The sequence below is a fragment of the Pseudopipra pipra genome, chromosome 8, assembly GCF_036250125.1.
Source record: "Pseudopipra pipra isolate bDixPip1 chromosome 8, bDixPip1.hap1, whole genome shotgun sequence".
Lineage (NCBI taxonomy): Eukaryota > Metazoa > Chordata > Aves > Passeriformes > Pipridae > Pseudopipra > Pseudopipra pipra.
Genome location: NC_087556.1, coordinates 24682861 through 24701160, shown reverse-complemented (window position 1 = coordinate 24701160; position 18300 = coordinate 24682861). Strand labels below are relative to the sequence as shown.

Here is an 18300-nt window from a genome sequence, read left to right as displayed (position 1 = left end):
CAACACCACAGCATCAGCTGATCAAGAGAGAAAAGAAGGGATTTCCTTGTAGGTTAGGAAGCCACAGCTGGGTGTGGAACTCCTGATTCCACTATGAACAAAAAAAACCCAACACAATGTCTCAGAAAAGCCAAAGGTGTCCTGCTTGTACTGGAACACTGATTTAAGGAACTTGCAATTGTACAACGGCATGGGCTCTCCAGTCTCAGGTGCATGAGGTGAGACTGGGGGATTTCTTGCTCACAGCCTCACCGCGGGGCCCTGCACTCCCATCAGCCCCAAGAAGTGAGGTAGGCTCCCCGTGTGAATGGGAAATCTCTAAGGAAAACCCAGGTGTTGCAGGAAGCAGAGCAGGGAATACAAAAGCATCGCTCTTCCTGCTGAACAGGCAAGGAGCCAGCGTCGTGCAGAGGTGCTATTCAGGATGAGACTTGGTGCAAGTGCAGTTGGCCCTCCTGCCCTTTGATTCTCCCCAGGAAACACAAGCTCTCTGCAGCAGGAATAATCTTCCTATCACAAGCTGGTTTAAAATAATAATGCCTACAAATGTTTAAGGACTCAGAATCCGAATGACATGTGGCAGAAACACAGCAGCCTGGGCTGTCCTGGGAAGAAATGCTCTATTCTGCATACAGCAGAGGAAAGGGCAGGTTGAGGGCTGAACGACAAGTTAGCAGAGTCCAAATTTGTCCACTTCTCATATCCTACTAAGCCACAGGCCATGGTGGTGAGGAACAGATACTCAGACTCTCTATTGCAGAACAATTTGGATGCAGAGCCAAATCTTGCCTTCAAATTATTCCCAAGATCCACTGCATGAAGGCTGTTATGCTGCACAGGAAAAGCAGCAACATTTTGCCTTCAGGCTGGAATGGCATCCTGTGGTCCAGTGGCTCCAATGTCTCCATCTCAAAGCAGAAAACTCACCAGTGCCTTCCAGTACTGTCTCAGGCGCCCAGCGCAGGGATGGGATGGGATGGGATGGGATGGGATGGGATGGGATGGGGACAATTCAATAAGGGTACCCAAGACATTCCATTTTAGTCTCTAAACTGTTTAGAAAACACTTTTCTCACCCAGCTCAAGAGCGTTTCACCTGTGTGCTTTTGACACGACAGAGGTAGAGAGACATTTCAGACTTTCTCTTGCAGCTTGTCATGCACAAGGCTAACAGCCCCAGTGCCATCCCCTGGGAAGGGGAGATGGAAGGGCACCCATCTCACAAACAAACGTTGGATTGTTACTCAACCATGGAGGGCCAAGGTCTCATTAATTAGCACTGACATTTACAACAGAGACCATGAGATATGAGTGATACAAAGATGGATAAGTTCCAAAATGATTAGGGAGCAAAAAAAGGCTGCGGGAGTTGGTTGTTTTTTCTTATTCTGAGTTTTCTTTGTAAAAAGAGACTATTGACATTTGAATTCCTTTTTCCATTAAAATGGAAAAGAAAATGTAGTCATTCCTTTGCCGCGTATCTAAATTGCAAGGTGCTGCACACCACTGAAATGAAAAAGGAACCCTTGGACTGGACAGTCTCCAGTCACTGGTTTCGTGTGTGGACCTGAAGGTCACAGATCAGGAGGTGTTTTGTGGAAAGGGTCTGGTCTTTGGTTCAGAGGATTTCCAAAAAATGTGAAAGTCCACCAACTGTCTGCTTCTAATGACACAGGGTTAAGCTCATGATAAAATAAAACTATCTGCTCTTTCACATTTGCATCCCAAACCAGAATAAGCCTACTTTGATGCTCTTGTGGACTTGGCTCCTTCCACTATCTTTCATGTGCTCCAGTTGACATCATCACGCATTCAGATTCCTTGGATGAGTTCCTCAGGCATTGACCAATGGGATTCTGCCTCTCTTCTATATGGCAATGCTAACAGCAGAAACAGCTGCCCTGTTTCTGTGCACTAATTAACCCCATTTCTCACCTTCATCTCTGCTCTGTTGCTGATCTCTAGGAAAGGATCTTCAGAATTCAACAGAGAACCCCAAATCTAGTTCTGGAGAGTTAATCCACTGACAGTGATAGTGGGACAGAGGAAGTCTGGCAGAAGGGGAGCAGATCCTGTACTTAATCCCAGCCCAGAGGCAGATCCTCCACCACCACCTCAACCTCCACATTCTTTCCAGGGTGAACATGGGAGGTTCACATTCACATTGAGCTCTGGGGTCTCCTTTCCTCTCCCCTTCCCAACCTGTAGATTCAAAACTCACCAAGACATTAGTATGCCATTAGACTAGAGGGCAGAAGTGTTAACATCTGCAATCTGCATCAGCTGGAGAGGCAGGAGGACACTTAATCTATGTCTATGACAACTGGGCAGGGCAGAGACAACCTTCTACCTTTATTTAAAACCTTATTTAAACCAAGTCAGAAAACCCCATCACCCTGGTGTGGTTTTCCAAAGCACAACATATAAAATGCTCACAAGCACTACAATCCTCAAAACAGCTTTCCTCTCTCCTCTTGCCATCCTGCTAATTGTGATGTCTGGGGCTATAAAAAGGCACAGCACAAGAGCATGTCTCTCATTCCGATCTGCTTCCATGTTTAAAACCATAGCTTATCTAATGACACTTAGGAAGTGTTACCAAGGAGACTGTTTGCATCCTGCATGATGTTGCTAAAGCAACACTGCTAAATTAGATGCAGCTCTCTTAGCCTTCACCTACTGTATTTGCATTGCTATTAAAATGGAATAGTCACAGGCTTAAACTATGTTTGAGTCATTCACTCATCCAAACACCTGAAAATAGTCCAATGCCAGCAGTTATGGAGTTTCCCCTTAAATCTAGCCCATCTAGGTCTCCATCTCTTACGTGAATTTCTAGCTTGCCCATCAATGTGACCTGCAGACAAAACAAGCCATCTTTCATACCACAACCTTCCTCCACAGGACATGTTTTCCCTATACATTTGGCTTTTATTTGAATACATCAGGAGATTTTAACTGTCATAAATAATTACAGCATCTTAGCATTTGATGGAGCACAGCAGAAGGCAATTTGTAAGTAGCATTAATTTTTGAGACACAAGATGGCTCAGAGGCACTGGAAATGCGACAACTTGCCTGGAGTTTATGGGTCAGCTGTTCATCCTTACCCTGAGTCTTGGTTCAGCTGTAAAGAGTCACCATTCAAGGGCTTCAAGATGGCCCATGGAAAGATTAAAAGCTAAATAATAATTATTTATTTTACCCTAAATAATAGGGTAAAATACTCATTAAGGAGGTGATACTAAAATTGAAATAAATTAAAACTATCCATCACAGAATCAACTAGGTTGGAAAAGACCTCTGAGATCATATAAGTCCAACCTTTGACCTACTACCACCTTGTCTACTAGACCATGGCACTAAGTGCCACATCCAGTCTCTTCTTAAATACCTCCAGGTAACTCCACCACCTCCCTGGGCACCCCATTCCAATGCCCAGTCACTCCCTCTGTAAAGAACTTCTTCCTAATGTCAAACCTAAACCTGCCCTGGCACAGCCTAAGACTGTGCCCTCTTGTCCTACTGCTAGTTATAAACAAAAATAAAGGCCAGGGGTTATTTTAGGTGATGTTACAGAAGAAATTAAACATAGAAGCTCAAAAGACTACTGGTAGGAGGGAGAGTTAGCAACAGCAATCAAGAGGTGTGCTGGCAATGGTTTCCAAGGCAATTAACAACTTCTCTAGAGTTTGGACATTTGTCAATATGCTAAAAACCATAAAATTCAAATACCACCCCCCCAGACACACACGTTAATGTAGAAATATGGACAACTGTCAGGAACTTTACAGCAATTATTACAATTGTGTAACAATGTATTGTATTTATTGTACCTATATAATAAATATAATTTAACTCTATTCTTCATCATACCAAGCAATGTCACAAGCAAAGACACTGGACTCTGAACTCAAGTATTCTGATGCAAATCAAGAGCAATGTATTGCACCCACAGTTTTCTGTTCTGATGGTCTGAGCAGTGCATTTCGGTCAACAACACATAACAATAACATGTCATCCTACCAATACCCAGCTGGAACTCTCCATCACTATTTAATATATTTATTCCAAAAATAAGTCCTGCTTTTAACACTTTCAAATTTAACAGATAAACTCAGGCGAGGACATAAATACTTGGCATCTGTCACTGAATTCAATCAGCTTCCTGAGTCAGAGCAAAAGCACCCTGTTCCAGCTCTGCTGCAGCACATAACATGGTTTGGGTGCCTCTTATTAATAAATCCCTGCTTTAGCCCAGAAGCACTACTAAAAAGCACACCTGGGAGCATTTTACTATATATAAAAACCTCTGTTCCAACAGCAGATTTGATATTCCTGCAGAATCTAATCATAAGAAGGTAACGCTCCTTCCTGCCGAACAAGCTGCAGCACGAGAAAGCACACGTCCAGAAAACATTTCACCTGCCAGCGCCTGTAATTGCTCATGCCTGGGAATTTAAGCTGAAATACCAGAATTTGGACTGGGAAAGAATTTGGTAGCAGTGTTGGGCTCCAAGTCAGCCAGCCAGCTATGTCCTTTGGCTTTTGTGCTTTTAACAATATTTAAGGATGCTTTTCAGAGGACTGGAAGAGAAGAGCTCAAGTGAGTCAGTGGTAGCTGAACGCCATTGCCTCCTCTCAGAAGGATGCTGCCGATGCTTTGCTGGGCAGGGAGGGAGTGATGTGGGCAGATGGAGATGAATGGCTGCTCAGCTGGGTCAGTGGACTGGGAATACAGATAAAGACCTCAAGTCCTTGTATGTCCACAGAAGGCAAAACTGGATCTCAAGTCTGGATCACATGAACTCTATGAGAATTTGATGGATATAGACTAATGTGTTCAACAGATGAACTGAGTCTTCCTCCTGCTGAACTGTGATGCAAAAGACAAATTAATCATTTGACTTCCCTATACATCAGCCTACTTTAGGACGAGGGGATGGCCTCCTTGCAGCAGCTACAGTGAGGTTCAGTTCCTCAAGTTCTGTCACATAGGAAAAACATGATGGTTCAAGTCTCATGGGACTCCAGATCTACAACAGCCACACTCCCTTATACTTCCTCTCATGGCCACACAAGAAAACTCCATGACAGTTTAGAAGGTGATCTACAGTCCTCTGTGGGAAAGGGTTATGTCCACCCAAAAAGGCTGCAGAAGGGGCTTTTCAGCTGCCCCTGCTCAAGGGGAACTTTCTCAGGACCCAACCCTTCTCGCTGACTTCAGGAGCCCCATGTGAAACAGGACAGGGGGATCTCCCAGGAAGGGTCAAAAATGAGGATTTGATTACCAGCAAGGCACAGAGAGGGGAGGAGAGGGGTTATCAACCTTGCCACCAGCCAGCTCCTCCTTCCCCCATGGAAAATAAGATCAAAAGGAAAAAGAGTTTTTTTCTGTGCTAGCCATGCCTCTGAAATTTTCTAAGGACTTTCTGTTGGTTTTGGATCAGGTCCTAGACCCGTGTGGACAGAGTTCAGTGTGTCTGGATTATTTATAAGCAAAAAGGTTCCCTCTGCAACCAAGTATGTAGAATACCTTATTAAAACATGCCCTGCTCTGTATCTGGCTCAATGGAGTTGGCATGAAGAAGTTATAAGCACACCCTAAGAAACGCTGCTGGACTGAGAGTTGTCATTACTTCCCTCATCTCAGTTCCTCCATGGCCTTATCTAAACTATGTCATAAATCTTCTGGGTTTTGTCTGAACTCTCCTCCTCCTAGTGACATTCTGTACTTCTGAATAATGTTGTCTCCATATGAATTACAAGGGACACAGTTAATAATGCTCCACCAGAAGCAAGGGAAGCAGTGGGAAAACAGCTAAAAGCTACACTGAACTGTTTTCTTACTTGTAATCTTCTGTCAGACTCTGAGTTGGAAGATTAGATAACGAGACTATTTATAGCAGCATTGCTGGATGTGTATCACAAAACCTTTATTGTAAGACCACAGCAAGTATAAAAATTTAATTTTGCCTGCTACTTCCCTGTGTCACAGCTTCATTTGCAGCAAAGCATTTTTTCTTTTGCTGTGGGGCTATTAATAATGGATGTAACATTAATATTAGCAAATTGGGAGTTTACCCTCAGTCACTGTTCCCACCCATCACTCCGTAATTTGTCCTCCTGGGCTTCATACTGGACTGACAACAGGAGACTGACAGTATCTGCTCAGCCACCAAACACACTTTCTCTGGGCAAGAGCAACCAGAGCTCACTCCATTCCCTGCTACACGTCCCACCTGCACAACTTCTCTTGTTGAAATCTTAAGCTGCTTTTAATCTCTCTGCTACGTCCTCCAGTACACACATGTAGGGTCCAAGAACAACTGTCCAAAGGAAATGCACTGTACACCAGATGATCTCCAGGGGCCATGAGGCACTCGGCAGATGGTGAGAACTTTCTTCCACAACTAATGCAGGGCAGATTTCAAGCAAAGAGGAGCAAAGCTCTCAGCTGTCAGCACTTATCACTTGACATCTCAACTCTAGACCTTTAAAAACAAAAGGTATTTGTGGTTTTAGTTAGGAAGAACTTTGCACCTTTATTTTATTTCATGCCTGTTAATGTGATTATTGAGGGGTTGTACCATTAAAACTAAATGACATACAGAAATGGGAGTAGGAATGTAGAAATCCAGTACTAACATCAGAGGTCACCCAGGTCCCTCATTATGTTCTCACTGCATTTTTTAATAAAGAAAGTAAATTTCAACTACTTCTTTCTGTATTTGATGAACATAATCAATTAGGAACATTTTCTCTTTTCCATTTTCTACCATATCTATTTAAGTGACTCACTCACTCACATAATACACAGATTCTGTTTGCAACATTTACAGTTATTTGTGTCCCATCTTCTACAGTGACTCAATATTTCTATGGGAAACCATCTCTTCCCTTCCTGCCTAGTAAATACTTGTTAAGTATAAAAAATTAGACATTCATCATGGACAAAAATGATCTTGCAAGATAGGTATTTAGAAACACAACGGCACCAGTTGCCTAAATCAAAGAAATCATGACTAATACCAATACAATTAAATGCTATATTAAAGAGGTATCACTTAAGGAGGAGATCTGAACTAACCTTCTGATGAAGATATGGAATCTGGATGGTAGATAAGCTCTGCATCTGTGTCTGCTTGGCTTATCTGGCCAAAGCAGTAAGTTAAGACCCAACGCTAAGCTTTACATTAGATGGTGTTGATGAGCAGTAGAACACAAAAAACAGTCACATCTCCATCCAAGTAGCAGTTAAGGGGAAATCAAGCAGAGCTCATGCCTAACAGAGGACAACAGTAGGGTTTTTAAATCATATGTTGATATATGGGCAGTCAATGTAAACTAGAATGAATCAAGCACTACACAATTACACTTCTTCTGACTGGGCCAGGGTGTGGACCACAGTTTTAAAGCAGGGTGAAGCCAGAGGGATGTTCAGGCAGGGGCTGCTGACAAAGACTTTCATATTCCCATTCAGCTCCCCAAGTAAGAAAACCAATACTTCAAAAGTGTCCCTGATTATTCCACTGGGACAAATGATCCCAGATTTTCAGCTCTGCTCAGCATCCCATGGTCCCTGGGCTCATCAGAGGCTGAGCTCCCTCTTTGCTAACCCGCTGGCTAGTTACTGACAGCACAGCACCGGCTATTCACAGAGCTCGCTGGTCATTGTTTTGCTGAATTGATCTTCTCGAGTCCTGATGCTAGATATAGGATGTGTTCTGCTCATATCATAAAAATTATGAGATCGAGTCAATAGGGAATCCCTGCATACACCCATGCACATGTGTGTAAGCCCACATACAGAGGAAAACCTGGAAGCGTCAGTGTTACCAGTGTGAAGCTCAAATACTGCTTACAAAGGAACAACAGAGGAAGGAAACTCCACAAGCAATGCCAGTACTTTTAAATTTATTTTTACTAAAATGTTATTACTGTTTAAAAAAAAAGTTTACATTAAGTTGTAGCCAGGTGGGCATCCGTCTCTTCTCCCAGGCAACCAGCAGTAGGACAAGAGGGCACAATCTTAAGCTCTGCCAGGGGAGGTTTAGGTTGGATATTAGGAAGAAATTTTTTACAGAGAGAGTAATCAGACATTGGAATGGGCTGCCCAGGGAGATGGTGGAGTCACCATCTAAAAACCCTGGAGGTTTTGAAGATGAGACTGGATGTGGCACTTAGTGCCATGGTCTAGTAACTACAGCAGTGTTGGATCAAGGGTTGGACTTGATAATCTCGGAGGTCTTTTCCAACCTAGTTGATTCTATGATTCTGTGAAGTGGTTTTTTTGAAACTAAAAAATCTGCCATGGCACTTCATTGCTGAGACTGACAGCAAACTATTAAGATTTACTTTGCAGAATTTTGCATTAAATAGCCCTACGGTTTAACCTGAGAGTTTTCTGACAGCTGAGAATCCTTCCCTATGCTTCAGCAAAGAGCTGAACTGAGGCAGACTAATGGAGGACTGTATAAACATAATACCACCATGGCATCCTCTACCCTGTAATTTTAAAACATAATCCTATTTTAATCCTGTAATTGAAAGGCCAAATAACCAGTAAAGTAAACATGAACTTATATACAACACACTTTTACCAGCTCGGGATCCCCAAGAAAGAATAGAGATGAAACCTTACCCCATATAGTCACATTAACCCAGACCTTAGTATGGGTAAGTATCCAAGAGTCTGCCCTCCTTCCCAGCTACTCAGCTAGCAATGCCCTAGTTAGCCAGGTTAAAAGGCAGCTCAGGGTCATGGATACATGTCCTACCCAGAAGAAACTTTACCATTGCCAGACCCTAACTTCCAGTTAAAATTCAGCTCTCATCCCCAAAACTACTTTGGTACTTGTGGCACAGAACTGAGCACCTGCACAGTGCTGTGATTAAAGCGAGAAACTACTTTGGGATTTGGCAGTTTGCAGCACAGCACTGAGCACCTGCACGGTGCATGATTAAGGTTAATCTGAGATCAACCGTTTCTAGATGGAGACAATCCTGAAGCACAGGTGTTGTGGATCCCACTCCTTGAGACAGCCAGAACTGGATTACTCAGATGTCCTAAAATTTCAAGGCAGACCAATTCAGAGCATGTGTGGATCACCAGCTTGAAATAAGTAGCCACTGTGAGGGTACACACTGTAAGTAATACAACATGTACTTATGTACTTGCCACGGGCAACAATTTCAGCAATGCAGAAGTAGCTGGTTCCTGCAATTATCCTAGCAGCAGTAGGTAAGAACAGCTGCCAAATCTGAAATATTCCAGGCCTCTGTATTAGAAATCTTCCCAGATATGGGAATAACCACAAAAGCTGCTATTTCAACAGTGTAGGAAACAAAATGAAGTGGGGGCTACTTAGGCTTCTGTCATTGGGAGGTCAAGGTAAGCAAAGAGAACCTGCTTTCTTTTATTCCAGAAGAGTCCACAAATGCATAAGCAACTGTATTTGTCAAAATCACAGTGTGCAGGAGACACAGTCTCATCCAAGAAGGCTTGTACATGGACCTCAACACAATCTCTTCTGTCCCCCAAATAAAGCCTTTATGTGATTTTGAGGCTGACTGGCAATGAACCACACTGTAAACAACCGGGCAGGGACGCTCATGATAAAGAGGGTGGATCCAGCTAGAGACCAGCCAACACCAGAACAGGCTCTATCCCTCTATCTCCAACTGCAATGTCTGAACAATCCAGCTCCAGCTTTCACTGTTGTGGAGAAGTTCTCATTTCAGCACTATCCTTATCAGCTAAACACAGGTAGCCTTAGGAAGATGCCCTTGGGAAGTTGATATGAGTAGGGCAAGTGTGTGGTCTTTGTGTCATAAACTTCAAAGGATTCCTCTTTCATGACCTCCTCCAATCTTCCATAAAATTGGACCCATTTTAGCATCCATAACATCCACTATTAATAAGCTCTACTGAGCAACTAACTACTGCAGATGGTTACGGCCTCTTTTTGTTCAAAAGAAGAAGGAATCAGCTTCATTTGATATCCTCCTAATTCTTGTACTGGAAAAGACAGTGAAGAGTGCAGCTCTGCCCCTTCTTTACATGCCCATCCCATGCCATTTCCCATCCTGGTTATCTCTTTTTCCAGAGACAAGAGTCCTAGTTTATTCAATCATGCCTTATATAAAATTAATCCAGACTTATGACTGTCCCTGTTGCCCTCCTCTGAACCTTTCCCAGTTCTTCTGTATCTTTCTTAAGATTTTGGAAGCGGATGAGCCAGAACTACACACAATATTCAGATTTACACAACAACCTTATTAGTGGCCTCTATTTTCTTCTGTTTGGCTTCCCTTACAATTTCTAGTATCTAATTTGCTTTTTTAGACTGCTATTGAGCCTGACACTAGTATTTTCAGCTCTATCACCCCACTGATGTTTTGGTTCCTACTGGTTTTGAAGAGCAGCCTTTCTTGCCTCTGAAAAATACAGAGAATCACCTGTGGTCAAGACACCACATGATTTCCTGGGAAATTTCTGACAAGATGCATCAATACCTGCTCCACCAACAGGCTTCAGCACCCTATGAAAAGGACAATGGGAAAGGAAAAGTAAGAGCAATAAATTGTTGCGTTTGGAACACTGAGCAATTTTAGGCAGTTTAAATGCAATAAATCAAAGTTCAGTAGCTAGGAAAAAAATCTAGTGCTTGGGAGAGGGTTGAATAAACCTGAGAACCTCAGGCAGGAAGACCTTATACCTATAACCCAGACACACTGACAGGTCAGAGGAAAACCCAGCATGACCCAGGACAGAATGAAAGCAGAAGGGCAGAAAGCAGGAGGCATCCTTCAAAGCCTTGAATGATGAAACTTCTTATTCCATAATGCTGGAAGAAAATGAAATAGTACTTCAAAGAAGAACCAATTATGACAGCAATGGGAGCTGAGACTATCTCACAGTGTCACTATTGGTATTCCCCCCAGTGCACTGCTTGCACTCCAACTTCTAAGTCCCATGACCATCAGTTGCTGATGGCTTTTTACCCCCGCACAAAATGGAGCCGGCAGCAGGACAGTCTTTCAACAATATACAATTATCGAAATGCCTACACCAGCTAGATTACTATCTTCTGCATGTATTTCACAAGCTCATAAAACACCAATGAAAGGAGAAGAAAGTCTGACATATTTATGTGTGAGATATAATGTTTGGAACAGCAACTGCAAAAATGCAGGCAAAGACTGTATAATCATGACTGGTACCCTCCAGGGGCCAGGGGAAGCAGGAAAGCCTCTGCCTTCTTGGCAAAGTGCTGCACAACAGGCTGCTCTTCTGGGGGCCTGCAGCCAGAAAGGTGGCAACACCCTTCATCAAATCACTGCTGACTCTGACTTCAGGTTTCCTAGCAAAAGAACGGCCTAAGAACTGTCCTGACAAGGTACCAGTCTGCTTCATGTGATACTCTGGACATATAAACCTCAAATCATCCCACAGAGATCACCCAGACACATGAGTAAAGCTCTCTATATGAATGAGCAGGCAGCCATGGAAGCACCTAGCACAACATGACTCAGATCTTGACGGGAGGCTCCAGATGCCACTGTAATGCAAATAAAAAAGAATAACCCATGAGTAATCACCCACTGCTGAAAAGAGAATCCCTGACAGCTCAGCCTGTTTCTGTAATATTGTGCATGCATTCTTCTGCATAAGTATCATAAGGTCCATTAACCTGTGAGAAAATCAACAGGAAGAAATCCTGCTTGCTGTCACTTACCAGGGAAATCTACCTTCCAAGGCAAGAAGAGGCTCAGGAAAGAGCACCAACCTGAGAAGGAGGCTAGAGAAGAGGATTTAAGAAAGGAGACAGTAATACTTCTTAGATTCTACAATGTAATATTGATCTGCTGTCTACAGCAATGGCTAAGACTTCTTGATGCTGAGGACATGGAGACAAGTGAGGACAAAGAGCCGCTTGTCCATGGAACACAGGAGATGGCATACAGGTCCTATCTCTCACTTCTGACCCAAGAGCTACCAAAAACTGCATTTCTAGCATCCTAGACTAGCAAATCTGGGAACTACACAACAGTCTTAAAAGAGTACACAGCCCACACATCACAGTAGGAAAGGTTAAATACATCCAGTAAGACTGAGCAGCACTCAGCAAAAGCCAGAGACTGGGAAAAGGTAACACTAGGCAAGGAGGGGAACTTACCGAGCTACACCAGGGTTAGAAAGAAGAGTTAAGAGAGGAGATTGAATAAACCATCTTGCAAGAACCTTGTGGCAGGGAGATGGGTTGAACCAGGGATGTATGTCTTGAGAAATAATAGAAGTCTCCTTGGACGGAACAGTTCAAGCCAGACTGCCCTGACACAAGTAAATAAACAGTACCCAGAGCCACTGGTGCGAAGGTCAATCCTTTTCATCTCAGAATACAGGAGATTAGATACTGCTGGAGTTTTCCCACTTGGTTCCACTCCAAACAGCCATACACACCTTGTTTGATAGTTATCACAAACCATATTTCAGAGAGGGTGGACAGCAAAAATTTCCTGGAGTTTATCTGGCTACATCATTAAGGAGATTGTTACCAGATAATCATAATCTTTTGCTCAGCATTAGGAAAGTACACAAAGGATCACCTTCCGTCACCCCCGACAAACAGCCACATCTGGGTTATGGGAAGGGAAATACTCACAGGAATGCTGAAAATAATCTCACCTCAACCTCCCCACCACGATATCACCAAGTGATAACCTCCTTTCAACCACTGTCCAGGACTTCAAGTTTAACAGCTCCATCAGAACCATGGCATCTGATCAGCTGTGGTCCTGGAGGATCTCTGTTTCCACTGACTGTCTGCAAACCAGCCAAAGCCTGAAGGCACAACTGTGGCACCAAAATCTGGATTAACAATATAGACATGATATACTGCTTTGGAGTGAGTGCGTGCTTGCATGTAGCGGTTTCTAGTGAACAGCAATGTGAACTTCTTTTACAAAGGGCTGGACATAACAGATTTTTAAAGTACTGCCCTACTCAAAAGGCAACTCTAAAATCATCAATCAGCCCAGGGTTCCAGGTTTACTCATGCAGGAATCTTCAGAAAATACCTGCCTAATTCAGTTACCTGGTTTTAAAACTGCAGCTGAAGTCTGAGAAACAAGCTGGGAGCTTTCCTCCTTAGGCATGACCATCAAAAGCAAAGCAAGTATTCTCCCAGCCATGTCAGCTTTTGTGAGATTTCTGTGTTATGCCTTTAACCACCAAAAGTATCACATGGTCTTTAGAAGATTTATGTAACTAAAGGTGACCATTTTTAGCGGGATTCACAGAAAGGCATAAAAATTTGCCTCACATGGGCAACAACTCTACCATGTACAGAGGTCTTACTGCTTACACAGCAAAGATGAACTTGTAAGGTTCAGGGACTCAGTTCAAAGTCCCCAGACCACCCTGGGAAACAACACAATCATAGCTCTTTTTTTAGCAAGAATGAGCCCAAATCACTCCTTGGCACCAAGTTAGGTAAGAGATTTTCACAGAAGAAAGTACTAGATGGTGGCCAACTTATCAAAGTTCAGTATCTCTAACACTGAGCCTGACACTGAAGGAAGAACAACTGGGGACCTTCAACCGTAATACACTTTACAAAATGTTAAATGGCAGATATATAACAAAACTGTGTGACATTCATACTTTCGCTGCTATGCCTCGAGTCCATTTTACAGAAACCTGTCAAATGCAATCAGATTTGTTTATTCCACATTTAAATGTAGGACCTGAGGCAGTCTGGTTTCAAAAAAAGACAGAAAAGGCACATATTGTCCCTGGCAGTTGCTTGTTTTTTACAACAAAGGCAATTCCTTGTTCAGTCTTTATTCCAAATAAAAATTATTTCAATGCTCTGCTGCATTACAGTCTTGAAAACATTTCTACTTGCTGCTTCAGCACAGGTAGAAATTTAGTTAAAATGGAAATTAAAGGAAGAAATAAAGAAACAGAGTGTCATTAACACACAATTCCCATCCTCCCCCCCCACATCAGGTGATTCATACAGAGCATCTTCAAATCTCACATAAGCCACTGATAATGGATTAAGTAGCAGTGTCCCTTCTGGCTCCAGTTTATAAATTCTTATCTGCTTAAGGTTGCTCCATAAAGACTTCCAGCTGACAGCATGATTCTTAAAGAGACAAATCCTTCCTGGCAGTTTACAATTGCATACCAACTATTACAGCATTGCATGTGCCTTCATGTTTACATTGATAGAGGATGATGGTTCACTGGTTAGAGTTCAGTATCCCCCTCCTTGCAAGTGTAATTTTAAGCAGAGCCATTGCCTGGGCTGAGTTTCTGACTGGCTTTGCCCATGACAGAGCAGTGAGCATTCCTCATGTCTCCGTGTATGGCCATTAAAACAGCCATGATATAATCACCCTCAGTTTGCACAACTGTTCCAAATCATGGAACATCATCCTACAGATGAAGGGAGCAGAGAGTTGTAACAGAAGAATAATGCAAGTATCAGAAAATCCTTCAGTATAACAACCAGTTCCCCAGCTCATCATTAACCATTTCCACTCCCCTAGACTATGCCAAAGAACTATCCAAAAGCTCAGTAACAATGAGGGTGAACAGCACCATCCACATTTTCCACACTGGTGGCTGCAAATTCTGCAACATACAAGGGAAGCTGCAACAAGTTATGATCTGAAATGGCTGTGGGAGCAGCACCTTCCCTCATTCCCTGCTTACAGAGAGATATCTGACATCTGCTATTCCCCATCATCCAGTGCCTTTGGCTGTGAAAATGAGCTTAGTGAAGGGTACCCAGGCAGTGTTGAACACACACGGTGTGTCCTGCTGCCCAAGGAAATCCCTTTCATGAACGATGGGTTACTTTCTGCTACCACCCTCCCAGCTTATGGCAAAAGGGGGTTAAAAAGGGCAGGGATAGAAGAAATCTTGGGCAGCCTCTCCTAGTCACATTACAGAACTCACACCCATCCCATTTGGTCCCCAAAGGTCCCTAGGATTTCAGAAAACGGATTTCATCCTTGTGAGGAACAGAACAGCCACATATGGTGGACAAGGAGCCCCAAATACTGCCCGCCCTCCTCCAAACAGGACTGACAGTACCATGCACACACATTCCTGGGGCACCCAGAATAAACACCAAAGCAAAGCCTTCATTCACCAATAAACACTTGGGGATTCTCTGGTGGTCCAACTCCTCTGACTTGTTGTCCCTTGCTTTCCCGGGGCAACGCTGCCTGGAAAGACCTGTGTACCGATCAGCCACCCATGGGGCATTGCCGGGGAAGAAGCGACAGCGCTGGGAGCATGGCAGTGGGCTCACACCGCGAGAGGGCATGGGGTGCAGGCATGGAGCCATCCCACCCCGGGGTGTCCAGGGAGCCCAGCTTGTCTCAAGGTGTCCGGAATGCCTGTCCATGGTGGGGTACTCAAGGTACTATAAGCACCCCTGGGGTACTCGGGATCTGTGTCCTGCCTGGGTGCCCATCCCAGCTCGGGATGTCCGGAGCACCCATCCCCCTCCGGGCTACACGGGTGCCTCAGATGCCCGGGGATACCGCGGGTGCTCGTCTTGACGGGGACGCTCAGGGTGCCGGGGATGCCGGAGGTGCCCGCGGTGCCGGGGGCGCTGACCGAGCCGTACCTTTGAGGCGGTGGTGGCGGGCGCGGTGCAGGCGGCCCTGGCCGCCGCGGGGCAGCGCGGGGATGCTGGAGAAGCGGCTCCCCATGGCGGCATCCGAGCCGGGCCGGGCCGGGCGGCACCGCGCGGGGTCTGTCCCGGGAGCTGCGGCGGCGAGGGCGGAGAGCAGCGCTCGCTCCGAGGGCTCCGAGAGCGGCGGTCCCGCCCGCCGGGCCCCCCGCCCCGCGCCGCCGCCGCCCTGCGCTCGGTCCGCGGCCGCTCGGTGCGGCGGGGCGGGGCGGTGGCTCCGCGGCCCCCCCGCCGCGCCCCGTCGCCATGGAGACAGATGTGCCGCCCCCGCGGGGGGGGACGCGCCGCCGCGCGCCGCCCAGATGTGCCACCGCTGGCGCGACAGGTGGGGGCACGCGGAGAGTCTCCCGACCCCTCCCCGCATCACCTCGGTCCGGATGCCCAGGACGACACATCCCGAGGGGCAGACGCAGGGTCAGGGACATTTTTGCCCTCTGTTGCCTCCCCGGGACGATGCTGGGCTGGACCTCCCTCACACCTGCTGGCCCTAAACCGGCTTCCCCAGGGCCAGCCCAGCACCCTCCCAGCAAAGAAATCCGTGGCTAACCCTAGAATTCAAGCCCTTCAAAGAATCTGTATCATGCAAGAGCAAACCAGACCTGCTATGCTGGGATGCAACTGTCCTAAAGCAATTAGGATTCTCATGGATGCTAATATGTCAGAGCAGCACTCGGGAAAGCAAAGTGGGTGGGCAAGCAGCTCCTTGCCCTGTCCTAGGGCAAGCGGATGAGCAGGCAGATAATCAGAGGGACGAGTAGATCCCTTACTGGTCCTCAGCCTACCCTACTTTACTTATGCCAGTGGCTTAAAGCAGTGAGGAGCTCCAGTCAAGCTCAGGGTAGTGGAGTTGGGAGAAACGGGGTGAAGGAAAACACTTTGCTGGCAGATCTCCTATGAAGGGTCAGGAGCTCATACTGGTGGAGGGTCAGCATGGGGCACTGCCTGCATAGATGGCTTCTGAAAACTGCTGCAACATAAACACATCCCACACAAACTGGGACTGCCCTGTGTGGCTTTAGCCCTCTGTGCGGAGATGAGCCTCTGCACAGCTCCATATTCAAGAACACCCGTGCCGCAGACACAAACTCACTCCTACCTGCACAGGGCAGGTCCACATGGCTCACTTTCTTGCCCTAAGAGAGAAGATCCTGTGTTAATACCACACCTATCCACTACCTGTCCATTATGGAGCCACCCAGGCCAGTGAGTTGCTCCATGAAAGCCTCCAGGACCATACAGGGTAGTGAGGTTCCCCTTTTCCTCACCCCAGCAGCACCTCGGCTACAGGGGAATTTCTGCCGTGATTGGCACAACCCAAGTCCTGAAGGAGTTCCATTGGTACCACAGTAAAATCAATCCACAGCTGATGTTGTCTATTGCATAATTACATTACCTTTTTCTTTTTCTGCAGGTTCTGGAGACATGGTTGCAAGCTTCATCTAGAGTGAATCAGTGAATCATCTTCAGTGAATGCTGAAGGCTGAGGGTAGCTGCTGTTCAGCTATGTCAAGGCTGTAAAATGTCTTTTTCTTTCCTTCTGTTGAACAAAAATGTAACATTCAGCTTACTTCCAAAAGGCGATTTTGTCCATCTATCCATTCACCTTCACCCTCCACTTTCCTTCCTCCTATTAAATGTGAAAAAACCTATCCTGTCAGGGACCACATATGAACATTTTCACCCTGAAAACAATTACTCCTGCAATTTCCCCAATCAGTGAGCCAAGAGACCACCTGTTCTCTGAAGCCACTCAAGTACCTAACTTTCAGAGGTGAAGGGAAAGGTTATTTCTGAGGTTAAATAATAAGATTTGATGAGAAATACTGAAAATCTCGACCAAAATCTGATGCCGAAATCCAGATGATGATTTCTTTTGGGATGTGTGATGCAGGGGGCCAGGCCGAGGATTCATTACTGTCCTTCCCAGCCTTCAATTGTATTATGGCTGAGATGTGCACTGTGTTTTTGCATCCTTTCTCATTGTCTCAAAAGTAGAAAGGGATGACCACACCAGTCAGAGTGCTGCCATGGTAGTGTGGGGTTGAACTCCTGCTTGAAAACAAGCCTTCTGTATTCAGTGCTGCCAGTGTATTGGGTCCTGCTTTAGCCCCATGATAAATCCACCAGCTGCCTCCACATGCAGGAAGCTCATGAGCTGAGGTGAGCCAGAGATTGAGACGGAGTCACATCTTTATTTATATCCTTTGTGAACACTGTATTTCCAGGCAGCTCATTACAATGAACCCACAAAGAAACACAGGACTGGAATGACCCTTAGATGGGCAACTCTTGCTCCTCATCATACAGTATCTTTCATCCTGCTGAAACTAATTGTCTTCAACAAACAAACAAACAAACAAAAAACAAACCTGTTCTTTCTCTATTCCTTTTCTCTAATCTCTCTCTCTCTGTTTGTCCTTGAATTGCAAGAGGTCTCGAGTAAGGAAACTTCATGTTTAATGTGGCAGAAAGAGGTGTCAGCATAAGGCAAATTTATAATGGAAAGAGGCATGTTTCCATGGTATAAAATGGTAAAAGGAAAAGCTACCAGAATTTTGGACTGGAGGCATAGGGGACATCC

General features: G+C 45.2%; 1 protein-coding gene and 1 long non-coding RNA gene across 2 annotated transcripts in view; one reads left to right on the top strand and one right to left on the bottom strand.

Annotated features, from left to right (window-relative positions):
- The window catches only part of NEURL1 (neuralized E3 ubiquitin protein ligase 1), a 151629-nt gene extending 135531 nt beyond the window's left edge, over positions 1 to 16098 (bottom strand). The window contains exon 1 of the mRNA XM_064663225.1: positions 15654 to 16098. Coding sequence (XP_064519295.1) covers positions 15654 to 16083 — 430 coding nt within the window. The 5' untranslated portion in view covers positions 16084 to 16098. The remainder of the gene's footprint in view (positions 1 to 15653) is intronic.
- On the top strand, positions 16021 to 18087 carry LOC135418195 (uncharacterized). The gene is made up of 2 exons (XR_010432334.1): positions 16021 to 16133; positions 17131 to 18087. It is a non-coding gene; the product is annotated as an uncharacterized LOC135418195 (long non-coding RNA).
- The last annotated feature ends 213 nt before the right edge of the window (positions 18088 to 18300 follow it).